Source organism: Rattus rattus, chromosome 1, assembly GCF_011064425.1.
Source record: "Rattus rattus isolate New Zealand chromosome 1, Rrattus_CSIRO_v1, whole genome shotgun sequence".
NCBI classification, from domain to species: Eukaryota; Metazoa; Chordata; class Mammalia; order Rodentia; family Muridae; genus Rattus; species Rattus rattus.
In genome coordinates, this window is record NC_046154.1 from 247,325,248 (window position 1) to 247,346,448 (window position 21,201).

General features: G+C 52.9%; 1 protein-coding gene across 1 annotated transcript in view; it reads left to right on the plus strand.

The window, feature by feature from the left end:
• The window catches only part of Adgrb1 (adhesion G protein-coupled receptor B1), a 71,568-nt gene extending 62,654 nt beyond the window's left edge, over positions 1-8,914 (plus strand). The window contains 8 exon segments of the mRNA XM_032916582.1: positions 484-655; positions 2,377-2,472; positions 3,862-3,916; positions 6,133-6,609; positions 6,612-6,832; positions 7,476-7,511; positions 7,674-7,781; positions 8,138-8,914. Coding sequence (XP_032772473.1) covers positions 484-655; positions 2,377-2,472; positions 3,862-3,916; positions 6,133-6,609; positions 6,612-6,832; positions 7,476-7,511; positions 7,674-7,781; positions 8,138-8,335 — 1,363 coding nt within the window. The 3' untranslated portion in view covers positions 8,336-8,914.
• Positions 8,915-21,201: the final 12,287 nt, after the last annotated feature.

The following is a 21,201-nucleotide window of genomic DNA, read 5'->3' on the forward strand; positions in this document are numbered from 1 at the left end:
TCAGGGCCACAGGAGGGCGCTGAGGCCCAGGAGAGCAGCTGCAGCCTCGGAAGAGGAAGAACACCCTTCTGTCTGTTCTGTCTGTCTTGGTCTCTCCTTTGACCCTCTGGCCTTGTCCAACTGTCCACTGTCTGTCCTGTCTCTCCCTCACAGTTTCTTTCTCTCATTCTCTCAGTTCTTTCCCCGACTCCTGTCCCCCACAGCCATCTTGCATTGCAGTTGGAGCCCTGGGTCTCTGGGTCCAGGGCTCAGGGCCTGGAAGATGGAATCAGGGGCTGCTTTGCTCCGTGCATCTCTCCCATCCTAGTGTCCTTCCTGTCTGTCTCCCTCCTGTCAACCTCCTGGACAGGGTCCAAGTTCTCTCCCAAAGCACTCCTCTACTTTGCTGGGTCCCTTCCAAGCCCTCAGGCCTGGGGATGGGGGAAAGGGGTGTCCTCAGGAGAGGTGCACCCATAGGGCCGCCCTGATGCCCTCCATCCCCAGGGCCTCCCTGTGGAGCTCCTGCGTGGTGCTGCCGCTGCTGGCGCTGACCTGGATGTCTGCTGTGCTTGCTGTCACCGACCGCCGCTCCGCCCTCTTCCAGATCCTCTTCGCTGTCTTCGACTCACTGGAGGGCTTCGTCATCGTGATGGTGCACTGCATTCTGCGAAGAGAGGTGGGAGCCCTGGGTCTGGGATCCACCTGTGTCCCTCGAGTTGTACTTGTGCCCATCACGTGCCAGGGTTGCTGGGAATGACCCTCTTTTGGAGGATAGCTTATTTCCCAGGATTCCTCATCAGCCATGGAAGGTCTGCGGCCGCCAGGGAAGAGTAGGAGAGCTAGTGCTAGATGTCTCTAGCATTTTCTGAAGCATTTGGAAGGTGAGGATATGAGGTTCCCATCTAACTATGTCTGATGGCCACCAGCAGGAGGCAGTAATGAGACTAAGTGGCTGTCCTGACCTCAGAGAGGCTGCCTTGTGGATGGAAGCACGTTTTACCTCAGTAGACCAACTTCTACCCCAGACAGAGCCAGGACATGGCTGAGGCCTAGAAAGAACCTGCTGCCTCCATTCTCTCCAGAACCTTCTAGAATGGTGCTGAGGGACTTGAAAAGCAAGAGGTATGAGAGGACACAATCGATTGTAGCTGCAGGAACCAGGTTGGGACCTCAGTGACAGAAAAGACTGGGCCAGCAGGGCAGTGAGGAGCTACTGTTCTCTAGGGAGGCTCTGGAGGAGCACCCTGGGAAAGAGGACTGCCCAAAGTTGCAAAAATATTCCCACAACAAAGCCTATGCCCTCCTACTTCCTGGGCTGGTCATGTGTCGCTCAGCTGTGGGAAGCTACTGTGAGAAGCCACCAAGCACCATGGCAGCTCACAGGGAGAGAAGAGGCTTCTGAGCCCACTTGCCCCGGCCAACTAATCACTGAATCCACAATTCTCCATAGCCCTTCCACCAGGTGCCATGACTTTCAGCCCAAAGGCAAGTGAAGTCTGGTCTCACACTCTAAGGCCCCTGGTCTGCCCTGAAGTTACACACCTGTCCTCTGTTCTCCCCTCGGGGTTCTGGCTTCTATGAGGTGAGCAGTGGCCTGTGAGAAAGGAATAGGAACGTTGTACAGACAGAAGGAGCTTTGAGCATTCCTAACTCAGAACAGCAACTTCAGAGCTAGACTGGGGAGAGGGAGGCTTCTTGTGCCTAGCATCAAAAATAGGAAGAAAGATTGCAAGATCAGTTGGAAGGAGAGGTCTGCAGGACCAGCTGGCCCAAAGTAGGCCCTCCAGGAAGGCAGCAGGACAGACATGAGAAGAATAGCAGAACATTCCACTGAGGTCTGGCCCTAGGAATCTGCCCAAAGCCTTGTGGTCAAGGAGTTCAGATGTGACTAACAGCAAAGGGCCCACAACTCCATATTGGGTAGGGGGAGCACACAGAGCCAGCTTCAGCCCTTGTGTGTGGTTCTAGACGCAGACCTCAGCATGGCTGTCTCCAGTGCCTGGATTTCGGGATCATATTTGATTCTGTGTTCTTCCTCATCCTGATTATCCCGGGTGATTGGCCACTTCCTCTTCAGCATAAATCCTCGCCAAGATTTATGCTGGCCTTGTGGCTGGCCTTAGCTTACTCTTACAGCCATGAGGATCAGGCTCATCACCCGCAGTCAGTACAGGTTTGGGGGTACAGGCTGGCCCTGAAGCCACGTGCCTGCTTCAGGCTTACATTCTCACAGCGGCCTCCAGGCAGCGAAGTCTGCAGCTCCTTCCCAGCATCCGGAACTCCAGACGCCTTCATCTTACATGCTCTCTCCTCCTCGCACAAGGTGTGCTCCCAGGAGGCTCCTTGAGAGGTAATGTGGGGCCATGGCTCCCTGCTGACATGCTTTTCCTCCTCCAGGTCCAGGATGCTGTGAAGTGTCGTGTGGTAGATCGACAAGAGGAGGGCAACGGGGACTCGGGGGGCTCCTTCCAGAACGGCCACGCTCAGCTCATGGTAGGACTGATTGCCTGGAGATACAAACTGTCCCACGAGGGACCTCTAGGTCCTCCCTGTGCCCAGAGTTCTGCTGGGCCCTGGCAGGCCTATTAGATGAATTCTGACCTCAGTTTACAATTGGAGAAACTGAGGCCAAGTTGAAATCCTTGATCCAGCGTGTTGAGCTGGGAAAGGCTGTTGGTGAGTTGGGTGGGGGCGTTCTTGCCTTCCTCAAAGCTGGCCCTTCCAGAACTGTGCACAAGCCAACTGTGAGTTAACCCACACAGATTTCCTCAACTGTGGGATCTAGGCACAGTAGCCTCTGAGCAGAGCCCTGGGCTCTGCTGGCTGGCCAGCTTCCTGCCCCTCTGGCATCACCTATATGTTGTCCCAGGTGTCCAGCACCCCCAGGGGTGAGGCACTGGGAAACATCTCCAGGTGGTGTCTACACAGGGCCAACCCTCTGGGCCTCAGTGCCACCATCTAGAGGGAACAAGTGTCAGCTGGACAGGTACTTTGTCACTTGGGGACACTGTTTTCCCTCCTCTTGATGTTTCTCCTGGCCTGACCTCTGACCTCAGGGGAAGACGGCCACCTTCCCAGCATCTTGGCTCCTGCATTTCAGGGAAAGACCTCCAGTTTGAGATTAAAGGCCAGACTGACTCCCCTGGAGCCCTGTGGCCTCTGGATGGGTCTTGTAGACCCAAACTTCTAAGGTGGTCCTGGGTCACCACTCTGGCCTCCCCAGCTGCTGTCCTCAGAGATGCAGGGGGGACCATGTCTCTGCTCTAGGGGAGGCTGGTGCTGGCCCAGGTCTGTGTCTGTCCCCTGCTGTCTGTCTTGGATGGAATGGCAGAGGCTCTGGAAGCCCTGGTGGCTGCATGGCTTTGTGGGAGCATGGCCAGAGGGGCAGAGGCCGGCTGCTCCGTGATGCCTTGGAGGGAGAGCACGCATGGTTGATCGCACGCACACACAGGCAGACACAAACACATGCATGGAGAAACATGTGCGTATGCTCCTTCACATAAATGCATACAGGTCAACTCTGTCTCAACTGTGAGTCACTCAATTCTCCTCTCAACATATATGTTAGTGCTCACACAGTATGTATGCTCTGCACTCACAAAGGCAGATGCACCACAAGCACACGGAAACACAGCACACACATGCATGTGAATGCTGACAGACACACCCATGCTTGCACAGACAAGCATACAGATGCATGGCCACACCGTGTGGCCCATAGACTAATAATGTGGGCTGGGGTTCTTGGTGACAGTATCAGTGTATTTGTGACCTCTGAGTTGTGGGTTTGGCTTTGGTGGCCCTGTTCCTACCACCCTGCAACTTGCAGCACCACCTGCTACCAGCCCTGCCCTCATCTCGCCCTCGATCTCTGTCTTGCAGACCGACTTTGAGAAGGATGTGGATCTGGCCTGTAGATCAGGTGAGCGCCTGACAGGTGAGAGCCATGGTGGCCAGTCGGCCCTTCTGCTTCTTTCTTTACTCTAGCATCTGTGTGCTTTACCTGTCCCCATCCCACACCTACTGCCACATGGCCCAGCCAGGGCCCCCTCCTTCTCAAGAGCTTCAGGAGGCCTGTGGGTGTGACTGAGGTTGCCCCAGAAAGCTGTCATGGAGCTGAGCTGGGTCCATCTTTGGTCCCCATTCATGTGTCTGTCTCTCCCTTCTCCCCTCCTAGGGCAGAGCTGATGGACAGCTCTGTGTGAGACCCAGCCCTGCCCTCCTCTGCCTGTATACTCACTGACACCTGTCTCCTGCCTGCCCTCCCCCAAGCACCCATGTTCTGTGTTGTCTTTGTTTCTTTGTTGTTAAACTGGGATAGGGGAGGGGCAGGAGGAGGCCTCTGTGGAGGCAGGAAGAACGCAAGGGGAAGGAAACACTCCTGGGTGCTCTGCTAGTGCCGAGCTTTCGGGAAACACAGTCAAGAAGAGACTCGGTGCCTCCCCCATGTTCCCAACGTCAAGTCATAGCATCTATGAGCCAGGGCTAGGGTAATGGCGGACAGTCTCTGGCTATGCAGGGGTCATCTGGCTTTGCACCATCTGGTTCCCAAGTGGGGATGCCAGCTGCTTCCTGAGTGAGACTCCTGAAGGAGGTGACTTTGGCACGGGGCAGAAGAATCCTTTCTTAGTCTTCAAAGATCCAACTCCATAGCTTACCCAAGTAATGACTCTGGTACTAGGGGTTGGGTGCCAACCCAGCCATAGTGGTTCTCTGTGCCCAGGTGTGCCTCATGATGCTGGGCTAAATGTGGTTGGTGGGCACACGATGGGTGTCTGTATATAGATGTTCATGGTGGGGTGGTCTCCCTACTGCGAGGGGTCGGGCTGAGCTGTGTACAGGCTGAGGAGGTCCTTGAGTGGTGTTGACCTTTGGAGAGGCACATACAAATTGATAGGGAGATGGCTAGTTCACTGGGGAAGGGCTAGAGGACAATGCTGGGTGACTTAGTCACTGTACTATTGCTGTGAAGACACCATGACCAAGGCAGCTCTTATAAAAGGAAGCATTAGCTTTGGGCCTGCACACAGTTTCGGAGTTTTAGTTCATCATGGTGGGGAGCACTGTGGCATGCAGGCAGGCGCCGGAGCAGTGGCTGAGAGCTACCCCATGATCCACAAGCATAGAAACTGGGCCTGAAATGGGCTTTTGAAACCTCAAAGCCTATCACTAGTGACACACTTCCTCCAACAAGGCCACACCTCCTAATCTTTTCGAATAATGCCACTCCCTGAAGACTAAGAATTCAAATATATTAGCCTGTGGGGGTCATTCTTACTCAAACCGCCACACTGGGTGGTAGTATGGGAGAGCCAAATGTCGCACTGGAGGTGAACTGGGAGGGTGAGGACCTTTGGTCTGGGGAGCTAGAATGTTGTGGGTGGCCATAGTTGATAAGATGGCAAGAGATGCTGGCAGGCCCCAAGGTTAGGTGCAACCAAAATTAGCAGCATGCAGACCTGGGCCAGGCTTCCTAGGAAGGGAGTGTGACCCTGCTCTGGAGAGAGCACCCAGGAAGAGCAGCGCCTTGGGTGAGAACTAATCCATTATTCCACTGACCAGTGGGGCTGGGTTGATGGGATGTTTGGTGAGCTGGAGTCCAGGCCAGATGTCAGACGGGATACAAGAGGGGTGCCAGGGTGGACACTTTGGGAAAAAGGTCTTCATGAAAGCACAAGAGAAGTTAAGGCAGGAGAGCCCTTCAGAACATTGACCTCCTGTGCTAGGTCTCAGGGTCATTGGATCTGATGTGCCTATGGCAAGCCCATCCTTCAATGTGCTACAGAAGTCCTAGAGAGGAGTCGGGTAGGGCGCTCACTAGAAAGGGCTATTCTTTTCACCTGGAAGTACCTCGCTCTGTGTTTTCCATTAGAGGGTGCCCTCACCTGCCTTTCAGAATCGCCATGATGGGCCTTGTATGAGTGACAGTCTTTGGTTGTCTTGGGAGGAACCACCGTGGGCCAGCCTCATTAGAAAAAGCAAAGGAGCTTCGTCTAAGTGCCAGCATGGGTCTGGAGTGGATGGCGGGGCTGCTGTGGGTGGAGACCAGGGTGGCAGCAGTGTTGGCGAGGGTGAGCCCCTGCTGCTGTAGACCATCCTTACCACTCTGATCCCCTTTTCCTATCTGCTGTCTTCCCTGATGCTCCCCATTAGTGCTGAACAAAGACATTGCAGCCTGCCGCACGGCGACTATCACAGGTACCTTCAAGCGACCATCACTGCCTGAAGAGGAGAAGATGAAGCTGGCCAAGGGCCCACCCCCCACCTTCAACAGCCTACCAGCTAATGTGTCCAAGCTGCACCTGCACGGTTCACCCCGCTACCCCGGTGGGCCACTGCCTGACTTCCCCAACCATTCACTCACCCTTAAAAAGGACAAGGCCCCCAAGTCCTCTTTTATTGGCGATGGGGACATCTTTAAGAAACTGGACTCTGAGCTGAGCCGGGCCCAGGAGAAGGCTCTGGACACGAGCTACGTGATCCTGCCCACGGCCACGGCCACACTCCGGCCCAAACCCAAGGAGGAACCCAAATACAGCATCAACATTGACCAGATGCCCCAAACCCGCCTCATCCACCTTAGCATGGCGCCTGACGCCAGCTTCCCTACCCGAAGCCCACCTGCCCGTGAGCCCCAGGTGGTGCACCCCCTGAGGTGCCCCCTGTCCAGCCCCCACCACCACCTCCTCCACCACCCCCTCCACCCCAACAGCCCATACCCCCACCACCCTCCCTGGAGCCTGCACCTCCCAGCCTGGGGGACACAGGGGAGCCTACGGCCCACCCAGGACCCAGTTCAGGTGCTGGGACCAAGAATGAGAATGTGGCCACCTTGTCAGTGAGCTCCTTGGAGGTAAGGATGGGTTAGAGTCCGTGGAGGCAGAGATGGGTGGATCCCCAGCCAAGGGCTGGCACTTCCTTGCCCATAGGCTCTGGGTATGTCAGAAGTGGGTAAGGCTGGCTCAGGATCTTTATGCAATCCCATCTCATAGTTGGAAACACGTAACAATCTGTGGTTAGCCTAGTGCTTGTTCAGCCTTTAGGACAAGGGGCAGAGGCTAGGGAAGCCCTGCTCCACACTAGGATATACCACCATCTAGCCTTCAACTTCTTAGGTGCAACCAGTACCCTGAATTCACTGTGGGGGTCTAACCATGTGACCTGTGTAGCCTGGCGAAACTTGACACTGCAGAGGAAGGGCAGGGGTAAACAGTTCTAGAGCAGGGAGAGAAGTCCTCACTCCTCACAGAGACCTTGGGGCGGCCTTGGAGTAAGGACACTGAGACCCATCCACATTACATCATTGTCATTCCCATTAGTCTCAGCAGCCCCACAGCTGGGCCTGGCCCTTAGGAACAGGCAACCTGGGAACTTGGTGCACCTTCAGTATGTCCCCTGAAGGCAGGTTGGTGTCTCCCCAGTTGTCAGGCCAGACTTGTGGTCTAGGCAGTTTTAGGGAGCACAGTGCCCATGCACACAACCCCTTTCTCCTGCAGCGGCGGAAATCACGGTATGCAGAACTGGACTTCGAGGTAAGTGCAGGTGCCTCTCTCTGGACAGACAAGCTGGGTCCTAGGGCCATCTCAGCAACTTGGAACTGGGGAGGGGCTCAAGTCAGGGGCCGACAGCAGGTGGGGCAAAGGGGTGGCTGTGGATACCCATCCTGGCTCAGGACTCGTGGCCCCAACCCACAGAAGATCATGCACACACGGAAGCGACACCAGGACATGTTCCAGGACCTGAACCGGAAGCTGCAGCATGCGGCTGAGAAGGAGAAGGAGGTGCCAGGCGTAGACAGCAAGGTCAGAAGCATGGTCTCTGCTCCAGCCACCACGGGCTTCTGCCCACTTTCTTCACACCCTCACTCCCTGGATTCTTTGGGTGGCCTTCCCCTGTGCTAGCTGTTCCTTCTCAGACGGGCAAAGAGCAGGGCTGGAGGCTCCTGAGCCTCGCTCTGTCTGGCAGTTTCCAGACTGTCCTTCCCCATAGCACAGGGAACAGACATCATGGGAACTGCAGCTACTTCCGGGACTCAGGCTGTGGGACGTGTGGGTTGCTGCTCTCATTGGGAATCCCCTCCTAAGAGCCCTCCTCTCTTTTCTTCTTCTGCCTGTGACATCACCCCCATTCACATCTGCCCTGCCTACACCTTGAGTAGCCAGAGAAGCAGCAAACTCCCAACAAGAGGGCCTGGGAGAGCCTCCGCAAGCCTCATGGGACACCCGCTTGGGTAAAGAAGGAGCTGGAGCCACTGCCCCCATCTCCACTGGAGCTGCGGAGTGTGGAGTGGGAGAAGGCGGGTGCCACCATCCCACTGGTTGGCCAGGACATCATCGACCTCCAGACCGAGGTCTGAGCGGGCGGGCCGTGGCCCCACACCGGGCCAGGAGGTGGGATGCTGCTCTGCCCGCTCCGCCATAGGACGGGCACAGATGCGCTCGCGGTGGCGGGCCGGGTCCAGCCCCGGCCTCAGGGCGCTCAGAGGCGGCCAGGCAGAGGGCCCGCGGTGCTGGGACCAGAGCCAGACACAGGACAGGAGGTGGCATGGCCGGCGGGCACAGGGATCCAGAGGCCGGATGGTGCCTCAGACTCTGCCCTCCTTGGGCAACCCCGGGCAGGCAGGCAAGCGGCTGTGGACATGGACAGGCCTGGTGTGGCCAGCGTCCCCAGGATGCCCACCTCAGCCACCACTGCAGAGGACTGCCTGCGGCCCACCAGCCTGGCTCCGATTTTTAGACACCCCCTACCCCTTGGGAAGCAGCCAGACCCCCCCACTCCCTTCCAGGACCCTGGGCCCCTCCCAGACCCAGGCAGAGAGCATGGTCCTGACCCAGAGCCCCCGGGACAGGACTGAGACCACTCTGGAAAGAAGCAGGGTGGGGAATCTATTTTTTCTCTCCTTTTCTTTTCTTCAATAAAAAGAATTAAAAACCCAGCTTTGTAGACTTTTATATTTCATTTTATTTTATTTTATTATTTTATTTTTCTGTAGCAGTCCAGCTCCACTTCAGTGGTAGGTAGGCAACTCTCGTCCTATCCTGTCTGGTCCTGCCCTGCCCTGCCCTGGGTGCCTGGCCTCCGCATGGTCCTCTGAGGCTGGACTTAACTCAGTTCTCCAGCTCAGGAGTATCCGACTCCCTGGCCCCTGAGTCACCTGGGAAGAACAGAGTTAACAGGCAGCGATTTTAAAACAACTTGAAACAGTGAAAGAAAAGGAACAAAATACGGTTTGTAGCTGGGATCTAGAGGTTCCCTCCCACCTGCAGCCTCTCTGAGCTCATCTTGAACAGGCCTGCCTCCCTGCTTTGTAGGGCCCAGTACTGACTCCCTTTGTCTCATGATAGGTGCTTCCTGTCCCCAGTCCATGGTGGTCCTATCAGTGGTGTAAACTTGGGAGGGAAGCGTGAGCGTGGTCAGATTACCTAAGCAAATCACCAGAAGCCGGCCCAGCTTCAGCGTTCTTGCATTTCCCAGAACTTCCAGCAGGGGGCAGCCTAAGCCACACAAGGAGTCTGGCTGGGAAGCTAGGAGGTCCCTCCTTTCCAAAACCCTCGGACTGCACAGACCTGGCTGGACCTCTCCAGACAGAACCCTTCAGACCTCAATATGAAATGGATTCAAGATGCAGACCATTGGCCCTGAGGGACATGTGGAGACCCTAGGAACCCCCCCCACACACACACACAAAGTGTTAAGAGCTAGAAAAGGAGTATGTCCCCATATAGATTCCTTTTATACCTTCACCCAAACCTCCTCCCTTCATTCCTTCACCATACCTTTGACACACCCCCTCCCCCAGCATCCTTTTTAGCAGGCAGAGACAGGATAGGGATAGTGCTTGTTGGTATAGTGACCACAGTAGGCTCAGGGAACTGTGGTGGCCATGCACACCCCCTGGGTCCACAAACATGGGTGGGTGAATGGTAAGTGAGGAGGGGCATGTCCACGGACGCCCAGAGAAGGGCATGTAGAGCCCAGCCTAGACCCTAGCTACAGACCACAAACAACAACAAAGCAAAAACCCCACCAATGCTTTGGTGAGATTTGGTAACAAAGCATGACCCAGCCTAGACCACACCATGGCTAATTGTAAACTGTGTATGCACTGGTGCCTGTGTTCTGCAATGCGTCTCCCACAGGTCACGTGAAATGTCAGTATCACAATACACTGCAGTCTGTGCACAGAGGCCCTACCTTCCAGGGCTGGAGAGCTTCCTATGAGCTGAGTGGCTGAGAGAACCTATAGGTGCCGGTAGAGAAAGCCCCGAGGTCCTAGAACCCTGCCTATACAGGCAGCAAGTGTAGGTGCTGAGTCTGAAGGGCTGAACCCTACTCAGACTTACCACTGTCCTCAAGCAGTGACTGAGCATCCGCAGCCAGCTCTGTAACCTCCCTGTCCCTGTCTGTCCTCACCACCTGCAACAAAACACAAAGCCACATAGAGCACCATAGACCCTCACACCCTCCATATGAAGGGAGAGACACAACTGCTGCAGTCAAAGCTCTGGGAAAAGCAGTGTGTGTCCAGAGGCAGCTCTCCCCGCCAACCCCCACTGCCGGCCCTCCCTCTGTGGGATAACTGTGCTAAGAGATACCCAGGACTCCTGGCTACCCAGGATTCCTCCTCCTCCTCCTAGAGAGACTCATAACGGAAATTGCTATCTACTTTTGGCATAGGAAGCCGGCCAGCAAAGGCTGTACTTCATCTGCATCCTGAGCCTTGCTCCAGCGGGCCCCACTCCAGCAGGCACCACGTACATTCTGAAGGAGAGTCCGTAGTGAGTGTTGCCTTGACTCAGAACCCTTGTGGGGACAGGCGCCTTTCCATGGATCTCTCTCAGGTCTCTTTGCTCTGCTGCAGCTTTTTGGAGCGCTGTGCTCATGATGCCTGGCAAGAAAGATCATGAGCCTATCTGTAGTGAAGAACTAGACTCAGGATGCCTACAGGATGCTGCTGCTATGCTACAGGTCAGGAAGGGCTTGCAACTCTGCTCTCCTGGCATCAGTTCCGGGATGTTCCCCCAGTGGGTGTCTTTCCGGGGGGCCCCAGAACCATCCTTAGCTGCTGCTACCACCTGAAGGCACTTTTTTCTTTTGGAGTCCCAAATGGAGGGGCCTCTAGAGAGATCTTCCTGGGCCCTCCTTGCGTGACTTGACTGTCCTAGCCTCTCAGTACCAGGCTACCCTTTTTAGCAACCTTGTCAGAAGTAATCCTGAGAGTACTCTCTGCCATCCTCCACCTGCCATCATTAGAACTGCCTCGCCCTAGGAGATGTGGGACTTAGAATGATGGTGGTCACCATTATGACCGGTACAACATTGGGGACGGGTAAAGTTGGGGCTGAAAGTTTGGTTTATAGACATAGAACTGGAGATTAAACTGGTGATGAGGGTGATGATGGTGATTGTGATGGTGATGATGATGCAGTAAGGTTAACGATGATAACAATGGTGATGTCACAATGGTAGTGGCAATGATGTCAGTGAGGTGATGGAGTAATGGTGAGGCTGGTGATGACGGTGAGGCTGGTGATGGCGGTGAAGGCTACCAACAGCAATAGTGAAACATCAACAAATAGTCATGTGGTCGAGGTAATGATGCTAGTGAGGTGAGGGTGGTGGGCATGGTCATGGTTGTGACTGACATTTGTCCTGGTGGTGCTAAAGACAGCAATCGCTACTGTGATCTCTGTGGATGGTAGTGGTGTTGATGGGATCAGGACCCGGGTCTTGCAGATCTCGGGTTCCTGTCTCCTATGGACTGGGGAATGTGAGGGAAGAAGGACACATGAGGACAATAAGTTTCTGCGTCAACTGGGGGTGCAGCCAGCAGGAGCAGCTGCCAGCAGGTACTGTGTTCTTATCAACACCCACACCCCTACAATCCGGAAGATGCCCCGCCTTACCTGCTTCTGTCTGCTCATTCCCACCTGTGACTAATGCAAACGCTGCTGAGAGGGGCCTCAGAGGTGCTCTAGCCCTTCCCATAATGCCTTGCCTCTAGGCAGGCTGGAGGCCTCTGTGGCAAAGCTCTATAGTGACCTCTCTTCCACCTTCTGGCCCCAACGTGGCAAAAAGACTGACTACAAAAGCTTCGCATCTAACCCGTTTGCTTTGCACTCCACCACATGAGGGTTCCTGTTGCTCTGGAAAATTCTATCCTTCCGTATTCTCCTTAGACCCATTCTCATCCCCAGGCGCTGCTTCCCATGGGCCGGTCCCAGATGGGAGCAAATATACAAGGTGACATTGGCTCTAGGACTTGTTCCAGAATCTTCTGCTTGATGGATTTTCCCTTCCTCAGCCTACCCTCACCTCCCTGTGATGGCCTTGGGAAGGGGGGCTGTGTTGGAGGAAGGGGGCTGAAGAGGTGCCAGCTCCTCATGGCTCCCTAAATGCCCACGAGGTTATGGGGCAGCTAGTGAATCGTGCCAAGAGCCCAGAAACTGTCACTCCTTGGCTTTTCGCATGGGCACAGGCGGCCAAGTAGTCCTCTTAGATGTAAAGTCCTGCAGTCCTGGTTTGCTCAGTGCTCTGATCCTTTCTAGTGCCTGGGTCCTAAGGAACCGGCTCCTGAAGAGGAGCCCAGGGGGAGGCCTCTCCGATGTGGCTTCAGAGCACCTGCCCACAGGGTCTGAGCTGCGTTTATGTAGAGCAATGCTAGGAGTGGTCTCTATTGCCTCACTGGCCACCCAGGGATGGCCAGGTAAAGAAGGTCAAGACTACCCTTCACCACGTCTCAATCCCCACCGTCCCCCGGTCTAAGGTCCCCGACTGGGGCCACAAGTCCCTAAGGACTCCTGGGTCCCCAGATTATTAGCACAAAGCTTCTTGGGTAGTTGAGAAGCTTCGGGCTCCCCTTTCTCAGGGCCTAAAAATAACCAGGCAGGAGGAACTCTGAGTAGCTAGCAAATGTGCCAGCCAGCACCCCACGCAGCGGAAGCGCCTCCAAATAAGGCCTAGGCAGAGCGGAAGACAGCACGCGAGCCCGTCAGCACTGACGTGGATTCCGGAACCTGCCCTCCCTGTACCCTCAGAGTCTCCCCCGGAGCCTGTGTGACTCAGGGACCCAGGAGTCGGATTTGTTCAGGGTGTCCAGAGCTTACTGGGCAATTCATTAAAGCAGTCTGCCCTTGGGTCCTGGGACTTTTAAGATCGGTTTCGGGGACTTTAGAAGCCTCTAGCTGGAGTCCTGAACTTAGTAGTATGGGCTCGTAGGACAATTGGTCACTCCGTCTCGGTGGACATTGTGTGGACCCACACAAGTCCCATGGGGTTCCGGGAGCTTCCCCTCACCACCACTGTGGACTCACTAGGAAATGGGACCAGATGGGTGTAAAGAGGCTGACATGGGGCGGGATAGTGACACACAGCTGTCCCCAAGCAGAGGAGGTGTTGCTGGGTTCCTTATGGCTTCCTGGGAACACCATATGTACTTCAGTCAAGGATGGGGGAGGCTAGAGGCAGCCACCCCATTAACATCCTGCTGTTCTCTCTCTCCCTGGAGTTCCTGACAGGAGTATGGAGCTGCAAGTGAGGACTCTGAGGCTGAGCTTTACTGAGTCAACAGTGAACATGGAGCTGGAGCCACTCTTAACTGGCTAACACCTGTATGTGCCCCATCTGCCCTCCATAGTGGCTGGTGCAACCCAGGCCCTGCTGAGGCTCGAGGATTCTCTCAGAGGCTCCTCTGCTAGCTTCTCATAGGTTAGAAATAACTCCCAATGGACAAAGACCAGAATGAGAGAAAGGGAGGGTGGACATGGGCAGGGGTGAGTAAGGGGGAGTGAACTGGGCAGGGGTGAGTAGGGGTGAGAGAATCAACCAAAGGAACATGACTCTTTCCTCATAAACCTTGGCTTTCTCTCAGTCTGTCTGCATCTACAACAAGCACCCAGTCCAGACTTTTCTAAGACCTCCCTCTCCAAGGCCTGGCCCCACCCATCACTCATCACTGGTCTATCTACACTCTTAAGTGCCTCCAATAGGGCTGACTCTCAAGACAAGGACCTCCAACCAAACACACAGAAAGATGTGCTCAAAGGAAGCTCTTGACAGCAGAGTGGCTGAGAGGGGCCCTAAAGCACATCCTAATAGTGGCTCTCAGTGGAGACTCTCAAGAAAGGGTCAGTGAGGACTGAGTCTTCCTGTGTCCACCATCTTGTGCTGAACTAAATGGGGGACTGGTCAGGGCAGATGTTTGTAAGAGCTTCCGGTGCCCTGAGGGGAGGCCCATTACCACTGTTCTACTTGTAGAAGAGGAACCTAAGGAAAAGGGTGGCTGGGGGCAGCCAGCCAAAAGGTGAAGTTAAGCCAGTGGGGTGCAGGCAGACGCTGAGCTGCTCTATTCTTCCGACCCCACAGCAAGTCTCCAGTGCATATGCAATCGAGCTGGAAAAGCTCAAAATTCCCATTTCCAGGCTGGCACCAACACAAGAGCTAAGACCAGGCTGATCTGGGCCTGGGTTTTTTACAAACGGGCAAACATGAAGTGTGTCTGGCTCAAGGCAGCTCAGCACGGGATCCACGTAGGAGAACGAAGTCACCCTTGCAAAGCCACACACATCGCAGCACTTCAGCTGCCCCACTTCCTGCATCTGCTGGGTTCAGAGCCATCCTGACCACCCATCCTAGAGTCTGCACTGGACCCTTCACCCAAGGCTGTCCCCACCCCACACTCTTCCACACCACCCCTCAACTAAATCCTTCTCGGTGATTAATTATAGCTCTGGGCAGCCTTTGGGGGCTTTTTAAAGTGACGTCTTTGGGAATCTACCTCGGTCACACTGCCTGGCAGTGCTCATAATAACCTCTTGTTACTCTCAGAACTGCTGATGTGTCTGGTCCCTCTTGTCAGCCCGGACACGGGTCACCTTGCTTAGGAAGCAGCTGTGTGCCCTCTGGGTCCCTGTGCTAGTCCCTGCTTGTCACTTCCTTCTTTGCCTGAGCGTGGTACTGAATGCAGACAAGCAGCTCAAGTTGGATTCCTCCCACACGAGCTGTTAGCCTCTCTTAGTGTCTAATATAAGCATCTTAGACCACCAGTTTCTCTCAACATGTCACTTGAGTTCCGTCCTACAGGTTCCCGTACACATTATTTTTACCATTCAGTTGTAGTAATTATTCTTCTAATTTTATCAAGAATACGTCCTTGGATAGACAAGTTCTTTTATACACATTTTAAGCGTTCTAAACCATGGGGTTTTGAAAAACAAATCTATCAATTTGCGATTTCTTTTTTTTTTTTCCTGGCAGGGTCTTTCTTCTTAGGTACCCCAGGCTAGCCTGGACCTCTCAGTCAGCCTGTCAACTCCCTCAAATGCTAGGATCAGAGGCATACACCCCCACTTGTGAGTCCTGATTTAACTATCATGCTGGTAGAATGTGGTCTGTATGACAAATGCTCTGTTGCATAAGATGTGACCATTTTCATGAATATTCAATACGCATTTTCTCAGCCCAGAGTAGAGTCACGGCCATGTTCAGGAAGTCAGGGTGGTCAGTTTTATGACTCAAATCTGTCCTTCTGTGATCTATTCAAACCTGGTTCCTATCTTTGCTTTTTGACATACACACCTGGCTCCTGGGACTTGCAGAGTCTTGGGGGGTGGTGAGTGTCCTTGGTAGGCTAATGTGAAGGTTGCTAACTGGGGTCTCTTCTACAGCCTGAGGAAGGAAAGCTCACAGGAAAGCCCACGGCAGGATTAGGGAGTGGAGACTGCCAGCCTCCTGAATCATACAGGAAGGGAAAAAGGACAAACAGTGAAGGTTAAATTGACCACTGGTCACCAATTATTTGGGTTGGGTGTGTTCTCAGAGGTCTGGAGGCTGCCGTTCAAGATCTAGGTATGGGTACGTTTGGCTTCCCCTGAGGCCTCTCTTCTTGGCTTATGAATGGCTAATCTTCTGCTGCTCTGGCTGACGACTTACTGACCATGCTTATATACTGACACCCCATGAAACCCCTAAAAGATAGAGGTCAGGAAGCTTCCAAGTGGCCAACCAAGGAGTCCCCTGAGTATTGCACCTAAGAAGGGGCTGAGAGCCGGAGATGGGGGATGGGAGACAAGTGCCCAGAAGCCCCAGAGGACTTTCTACAACTGTGCATCCTGGGGAATGGAGCCCTCAGTCCATGGGGTCTGACACTTTGTCTAGGAGCAAGGTGTGGGAGGGAATTGAAGTGAAGGGCACCCAGCTACTAAGGACACAGCCTGTGCTCCTCTCTGGTGGCGGCGGAAGTGACTAGTCAGCCAGGAGACTCTTTCCTGCTGTTTTTCTCATAACCTTTCGGGATTTTTGTATCTGCTCAACCATTCAGTAACTGCAGAAGACATATGGAAAATTCCCACTGTCATAGTGGAAAATTCCCTGCAGTCCTGTCAAAGGCTGCCTTGTGTGTTTTGAGGAATGCAAGGATCCAAGCCGTGTCAAGGAGGCACACACACACACACACACACACACACACACACACACACACACACACACACACACACACCACTTCCAACAGCACAAGGATCTTAGAACCTTGCTCTGGTCCCTAACCTCAGCCAGGGACTCTACCTGCTGTTTCAGTCCTGTATTCGATAACTCTGCAAGTGGGACAGCTTTGTCTTATTTCTGTAGGCAGTGAAAGGTGCTACCTATATGTATGTGGGCTTCATCTGAGGGCACTGGCTGAGGTCCCAAGCTGGTCTCATGGGGCATAAGCTTCAAGCCTTCAGTGAGTGATTATTGGTTTGTTATTGATCTCTCTTCCTCGATGCCTCTCACCTCCCTCTGTCCCCCCTCCCCACTTCAGTCCCTTCCTTCCTCCCTTCCTTCCTCTGTCTCTCTGCTGTTAACGATAACGACATCTACCCACTTCTACCATTGACCTCTGAGAAGCCCCAGGCTTTCCCTGTGCCCCTACAACCCTGCCCAAGTCTGTAAAGAACTCTTTGATTTAGTTGATGTGTGGCTCCCGTTTAAAGGCTTCTTTGCAGTTTTTGTGACCATTCCAGGCATAGAGAAAAGTGCAAAGAGAGTGTGGCGAGTTTGGTGGCCCATTCCCAAGCTTCTCCTCCCACCCGCACCTTGCATAACCAGGGCCCAGTGATCAAAGCACCAGCTCATTTCAATATCACTCTATATCTTAACCCATATCTAAAATTTTTCCACTAAGCACATTTTAAAAACCACCCATCTGGTTGTTACGTGTACATCCGATCTGTTACTTTTTCTTCATTTCCTTTCTTGATATGGGTTATTTTAACAAGAAGACATATAGCCAAGCACAGAGCTCGGATTACACAAAGCTATACTCAACAGCTTTCTCTACACATGGTGATGAGTACGGTCATAGGTTCTTGGGTTCCACCATTTCATTCATGTGCAGCAGGGCGCCATTCATATATGTACTGTACACTTGGAGTGTTCAATGAGCTTGGTTAAGTGTGTACTTGTCTGCTCCCCAGTTCTGGGACCTGAACGCAGAACTGTAGCAATGGACAGGACAAAGAATAGTGTCCCAAACCTCCAATCCCTTTTCACCATCAGTGCCTCCCCTGGGAGCCTGGCCTGGTTTTTCTTAATTCTGCCACACTGTGGTTGGATCCAGGGCCTCATGCTTGGTATGCAGACATCCTATCACTGAGCCATAACCTATTTACTCTCTCAGCCTTGAGTCAGGAGCTCAGAATGTTTCCCACGCTGGCCTGAAATAAATGCTCCTCTATCCTCAGCCTTCTAGTCTCTGGACTTGCATCTCTCTGACAGCCTTTCAGGTGTGTTTGGTGTATGAGCACACATGCTTATGGGTGGACACATCCTGTATGTGCACGTAGAGGCCAGAGGCAGACACTGAGATTCTTCCTCTATTGCTCTCTCCACATTACATTATTGTTGCATATCATTATTGTTGCTGCATCATCATCATCATCATCATCATCATCATCATCATCATCATCATCACATTGCTTCCACTAAATCTAAGCTCACTGCTTGCCTAGCCAGTGAGCTCTGGGATCAGCCTGTCTCTACAGCACAGGAGTTACCATCATGTGTGTATGGCCAGGCCTGGCTTTCACATGGATGCTGGATACAGCTCAGCCCCACCCCCTTGTCCTTGCCCACTGCACCATCTCCCCAACTCTAGGCTGGTGTTTTTTCACCTGCATGTTAGGCTGCTGCTATGGCTTAGCATGTTGCCTGTTCATCATTCAGATACATCACAGTCAATCCTCTCTGCTCCTGAGAGATATCTTGATTACGTCTAGATTGGTTGGGGAAAGTTATGAAACTGTTGTCAAAATCCTTTTTTCCCTCAATATGGTCATAGGCTTTCACCTCCGTCAGGTAAATACCTTGGACTGTAATGTCAGACCAGGAGGTGTGTTAGTTTGTCTTCCTTAGCGGTCATGTCCCCTGCCTTCCCTCACCAGCCTGTTTCATGCTCACCTTGTATGTTTAGCTGGTTTTAGCCATCTTACTGCACACCGGGTGCCTGGTACTGTCTTTCTTCACTTCTTTCTTCTATTTTTCTCCCAGCCTGGGGCCACCTCTTCCTCCTCCAAGCAATGTCTTTTGTAGAGCAGACTATTCTATGAAGAGATCTAGCATTTAGGAAGTGGGGTGATTTTCGTGGGTTGACTCTTAAGGACTCATTTCTAAAGTCTAGGAGTTTTTAGTTCTACATACACTCTAACATCCATTCGGATGGTTTTGGTTTGGAAACAGCATTTACTCCTTTAGTCTAGGTTGGCCTGGAACATAGTGTGTAGTCCGGGCTGGCCTCTGTCTGATGACACTGCTCCTGGTGCAGTTGCTCAAGTGTTAGAATTACAGGTGGGAGCCGCTACCCCTAAAGCAGCCCCTCTCATAACTTCACTTTTAAATTTAAAAATTAAGTTTTATTTTAGTTTATTGTGCAGGTGTTTTGCTTGTGCGTATGTCTGTGCACTAAATGTGCACCATGCCTACAGGGTTCAGAAGAGGTGTTGGGTCCCCTAGAACTAAAGTTATAAAGGATCGGGAACCACATGTATGTGCCAGGAACTGAACCTAGGTCCCTTGAGGAAGCAACAGGTGCTCTTAACCCCCGAGCCATCTTTCCAGCCCTGCTCCCAATATGATAACGTTTGTGCAAGAAGAAAACTAAGAGGATGTGATACAACGAGCTGCGCCACGTTGCCTGTCTCCCTTTGCTCAGTCAGAGCTCCTCCTGGCTTCTCGTTGGCGCTGCCCGTCAGTCAGCTTGCCTCCAATCAACACCACGGCTTCGGCTCCTATTTCTGTCCAGTTTCTGTGTTTGATTATTCTGTTTTCTCTCCGCTTTGTCTACATGATTCTTTTTCGGTCCTGTCTGATTTTTTTTTCTGTCTTGTTTCTATGTTTGGTTCTTGTTTTTTCTTCTTCATCCTCCTGTCCTTCCCCTGTTTCCTCAGCCTTCTGTTGCAGTGGCTCTGTTTCCTGTCCACTGTATTACATCTTAGTGCAATGGTAATAAGGGATGCGTAAAGTCTTTGAACATTCACCCTTGGCGCCCTGCCTCTCCTGGTCTGGAATGTCACCTGTCCTTTCCCCTGCAGTTGAGCCTTTCTGGATTCTCTATAGGTCATTTAATTTTGGATTGCAAACCTGGCTTTCCAAATAGGGGCTTTAGCTTCTGTGAGGCATCTGTGCAACTGGTTGTCTCCTGGTTCAGGCACCAAACAGGCAAAGGGGAAACAGTCCCCAGCCCTGCCTCCGAGGTCTGTGTCTTCAGTGCTGGTACTGCTCCATTCAAGATTTCCCAAGACTGGAGCTTCAGACAGAAGCACACAGAAAGCAGAAGGACATTCGCTCCCTACAGGAGCCATCTCTACCTCCTGGACCACAAGGAGGTGACTTCTCCTGAAGCTCTGTCTGTCTGCTCCTGATGGTTATGTGTGGGTTTTAGATAGTTTTTGAGTATTGGTCAGGGAATATCAGGGAAAAGGGGAGACCTACGACCAGGTCAGAGTACTTTTGTGTGTGACTGTGCAGTATGTGACACGTCGCTGCACCCAGCAGGAGAGATGCTTCAGTCTGTGAGGCCCCCTCACTGCCTCGTAGTGCTTTGTGTGTGCATTTCCTCATGCTTCCTCTAATTACTTCAAACTCTATCCCACCAGCGTTCCTGCTGGACACAGCCTCACACGGGCCTGCTGTAGCCTTGTGTGGGGACTCAAGAGTTGGACAACCGGCCAACTGTGCTCTGCAGCCTTCATCGGGTCGTGTGCCATCCGGCTGTGCTCCGATTGTACCCTGACGTGATATGCCACAGCCTTACCCACAGCAGACATCAGTCTGTCTGACTTACCAAAGAAGTACAGGAGGACCTGGGGCTCTGTTACAGGCATATTTCCCCCACATTATCCCCAAGCTTCTGTTTCTGTCCCTATATCCATTGGCCCCTAGTCTTCTGTAAACGACCCACTTGACCCATTTCTCTGCTGGGGTTGCCGCTTCTCCAGACTTGTTCCTATATCCTGTAACCCACCTGTATTAGTTCCTTCTCTCTTCAGAAACCTGACAAAATCAGCTTGAGGAAGAAAGGGATTTAGTAAGTCTTGCAGTTCAAGGAAGACAGTTCACTGTGGCAGAAAAGACCCACGAGGCAGGAGTGTGACGCAGCTAGCCAGTCACATCTCCACCCACCGCAAGGAAGCAGAGCCCAGCGCTGGTGCTCAGTGCGCCCTCTAATTTAGGTCAGTCTGGGATCCCCAGTCCTCAGCTTGGTGCCACCCCTATTCAAGGTGGGTCCTTCTTCCTCTATTAAACCTTTCTGGATTCATCCTCACAGACACACCCTGATGTGTGTTTCCATGGTGATTCCAAGTCAAGTTGGCAGTGAAGAACCATTTTCAGCCTCAGAGCTGCTGTTCCTTCACTCCATCCATGTATCTGCCAGCAACCACATACCCAGTAGCAGTGATATTTCTCAGGATGTTGGGTTGCTGAATTTTGGTTTTGGTTTGGGTTTTATTTGCCATAGCTTTTCATTCTGAGGAAGCCATGTAGCTCAGGCTGTCTGAAACGTTTGTTCATCCTCCTGCCTCAACCTCTTGAGTACAGAACAGTTTATGCTCTTGAAGTTTGCTCCATACATGCACAGGTGGCATGAGGTAGACTTCTGCTACCCTGGAAGCTATTATCCTTAGCCTGTGCTTGCTTTAGTGTTGCATTATGGGAGCAGCAGCCAATTTGGCTTTCTGAGCGTGTGGA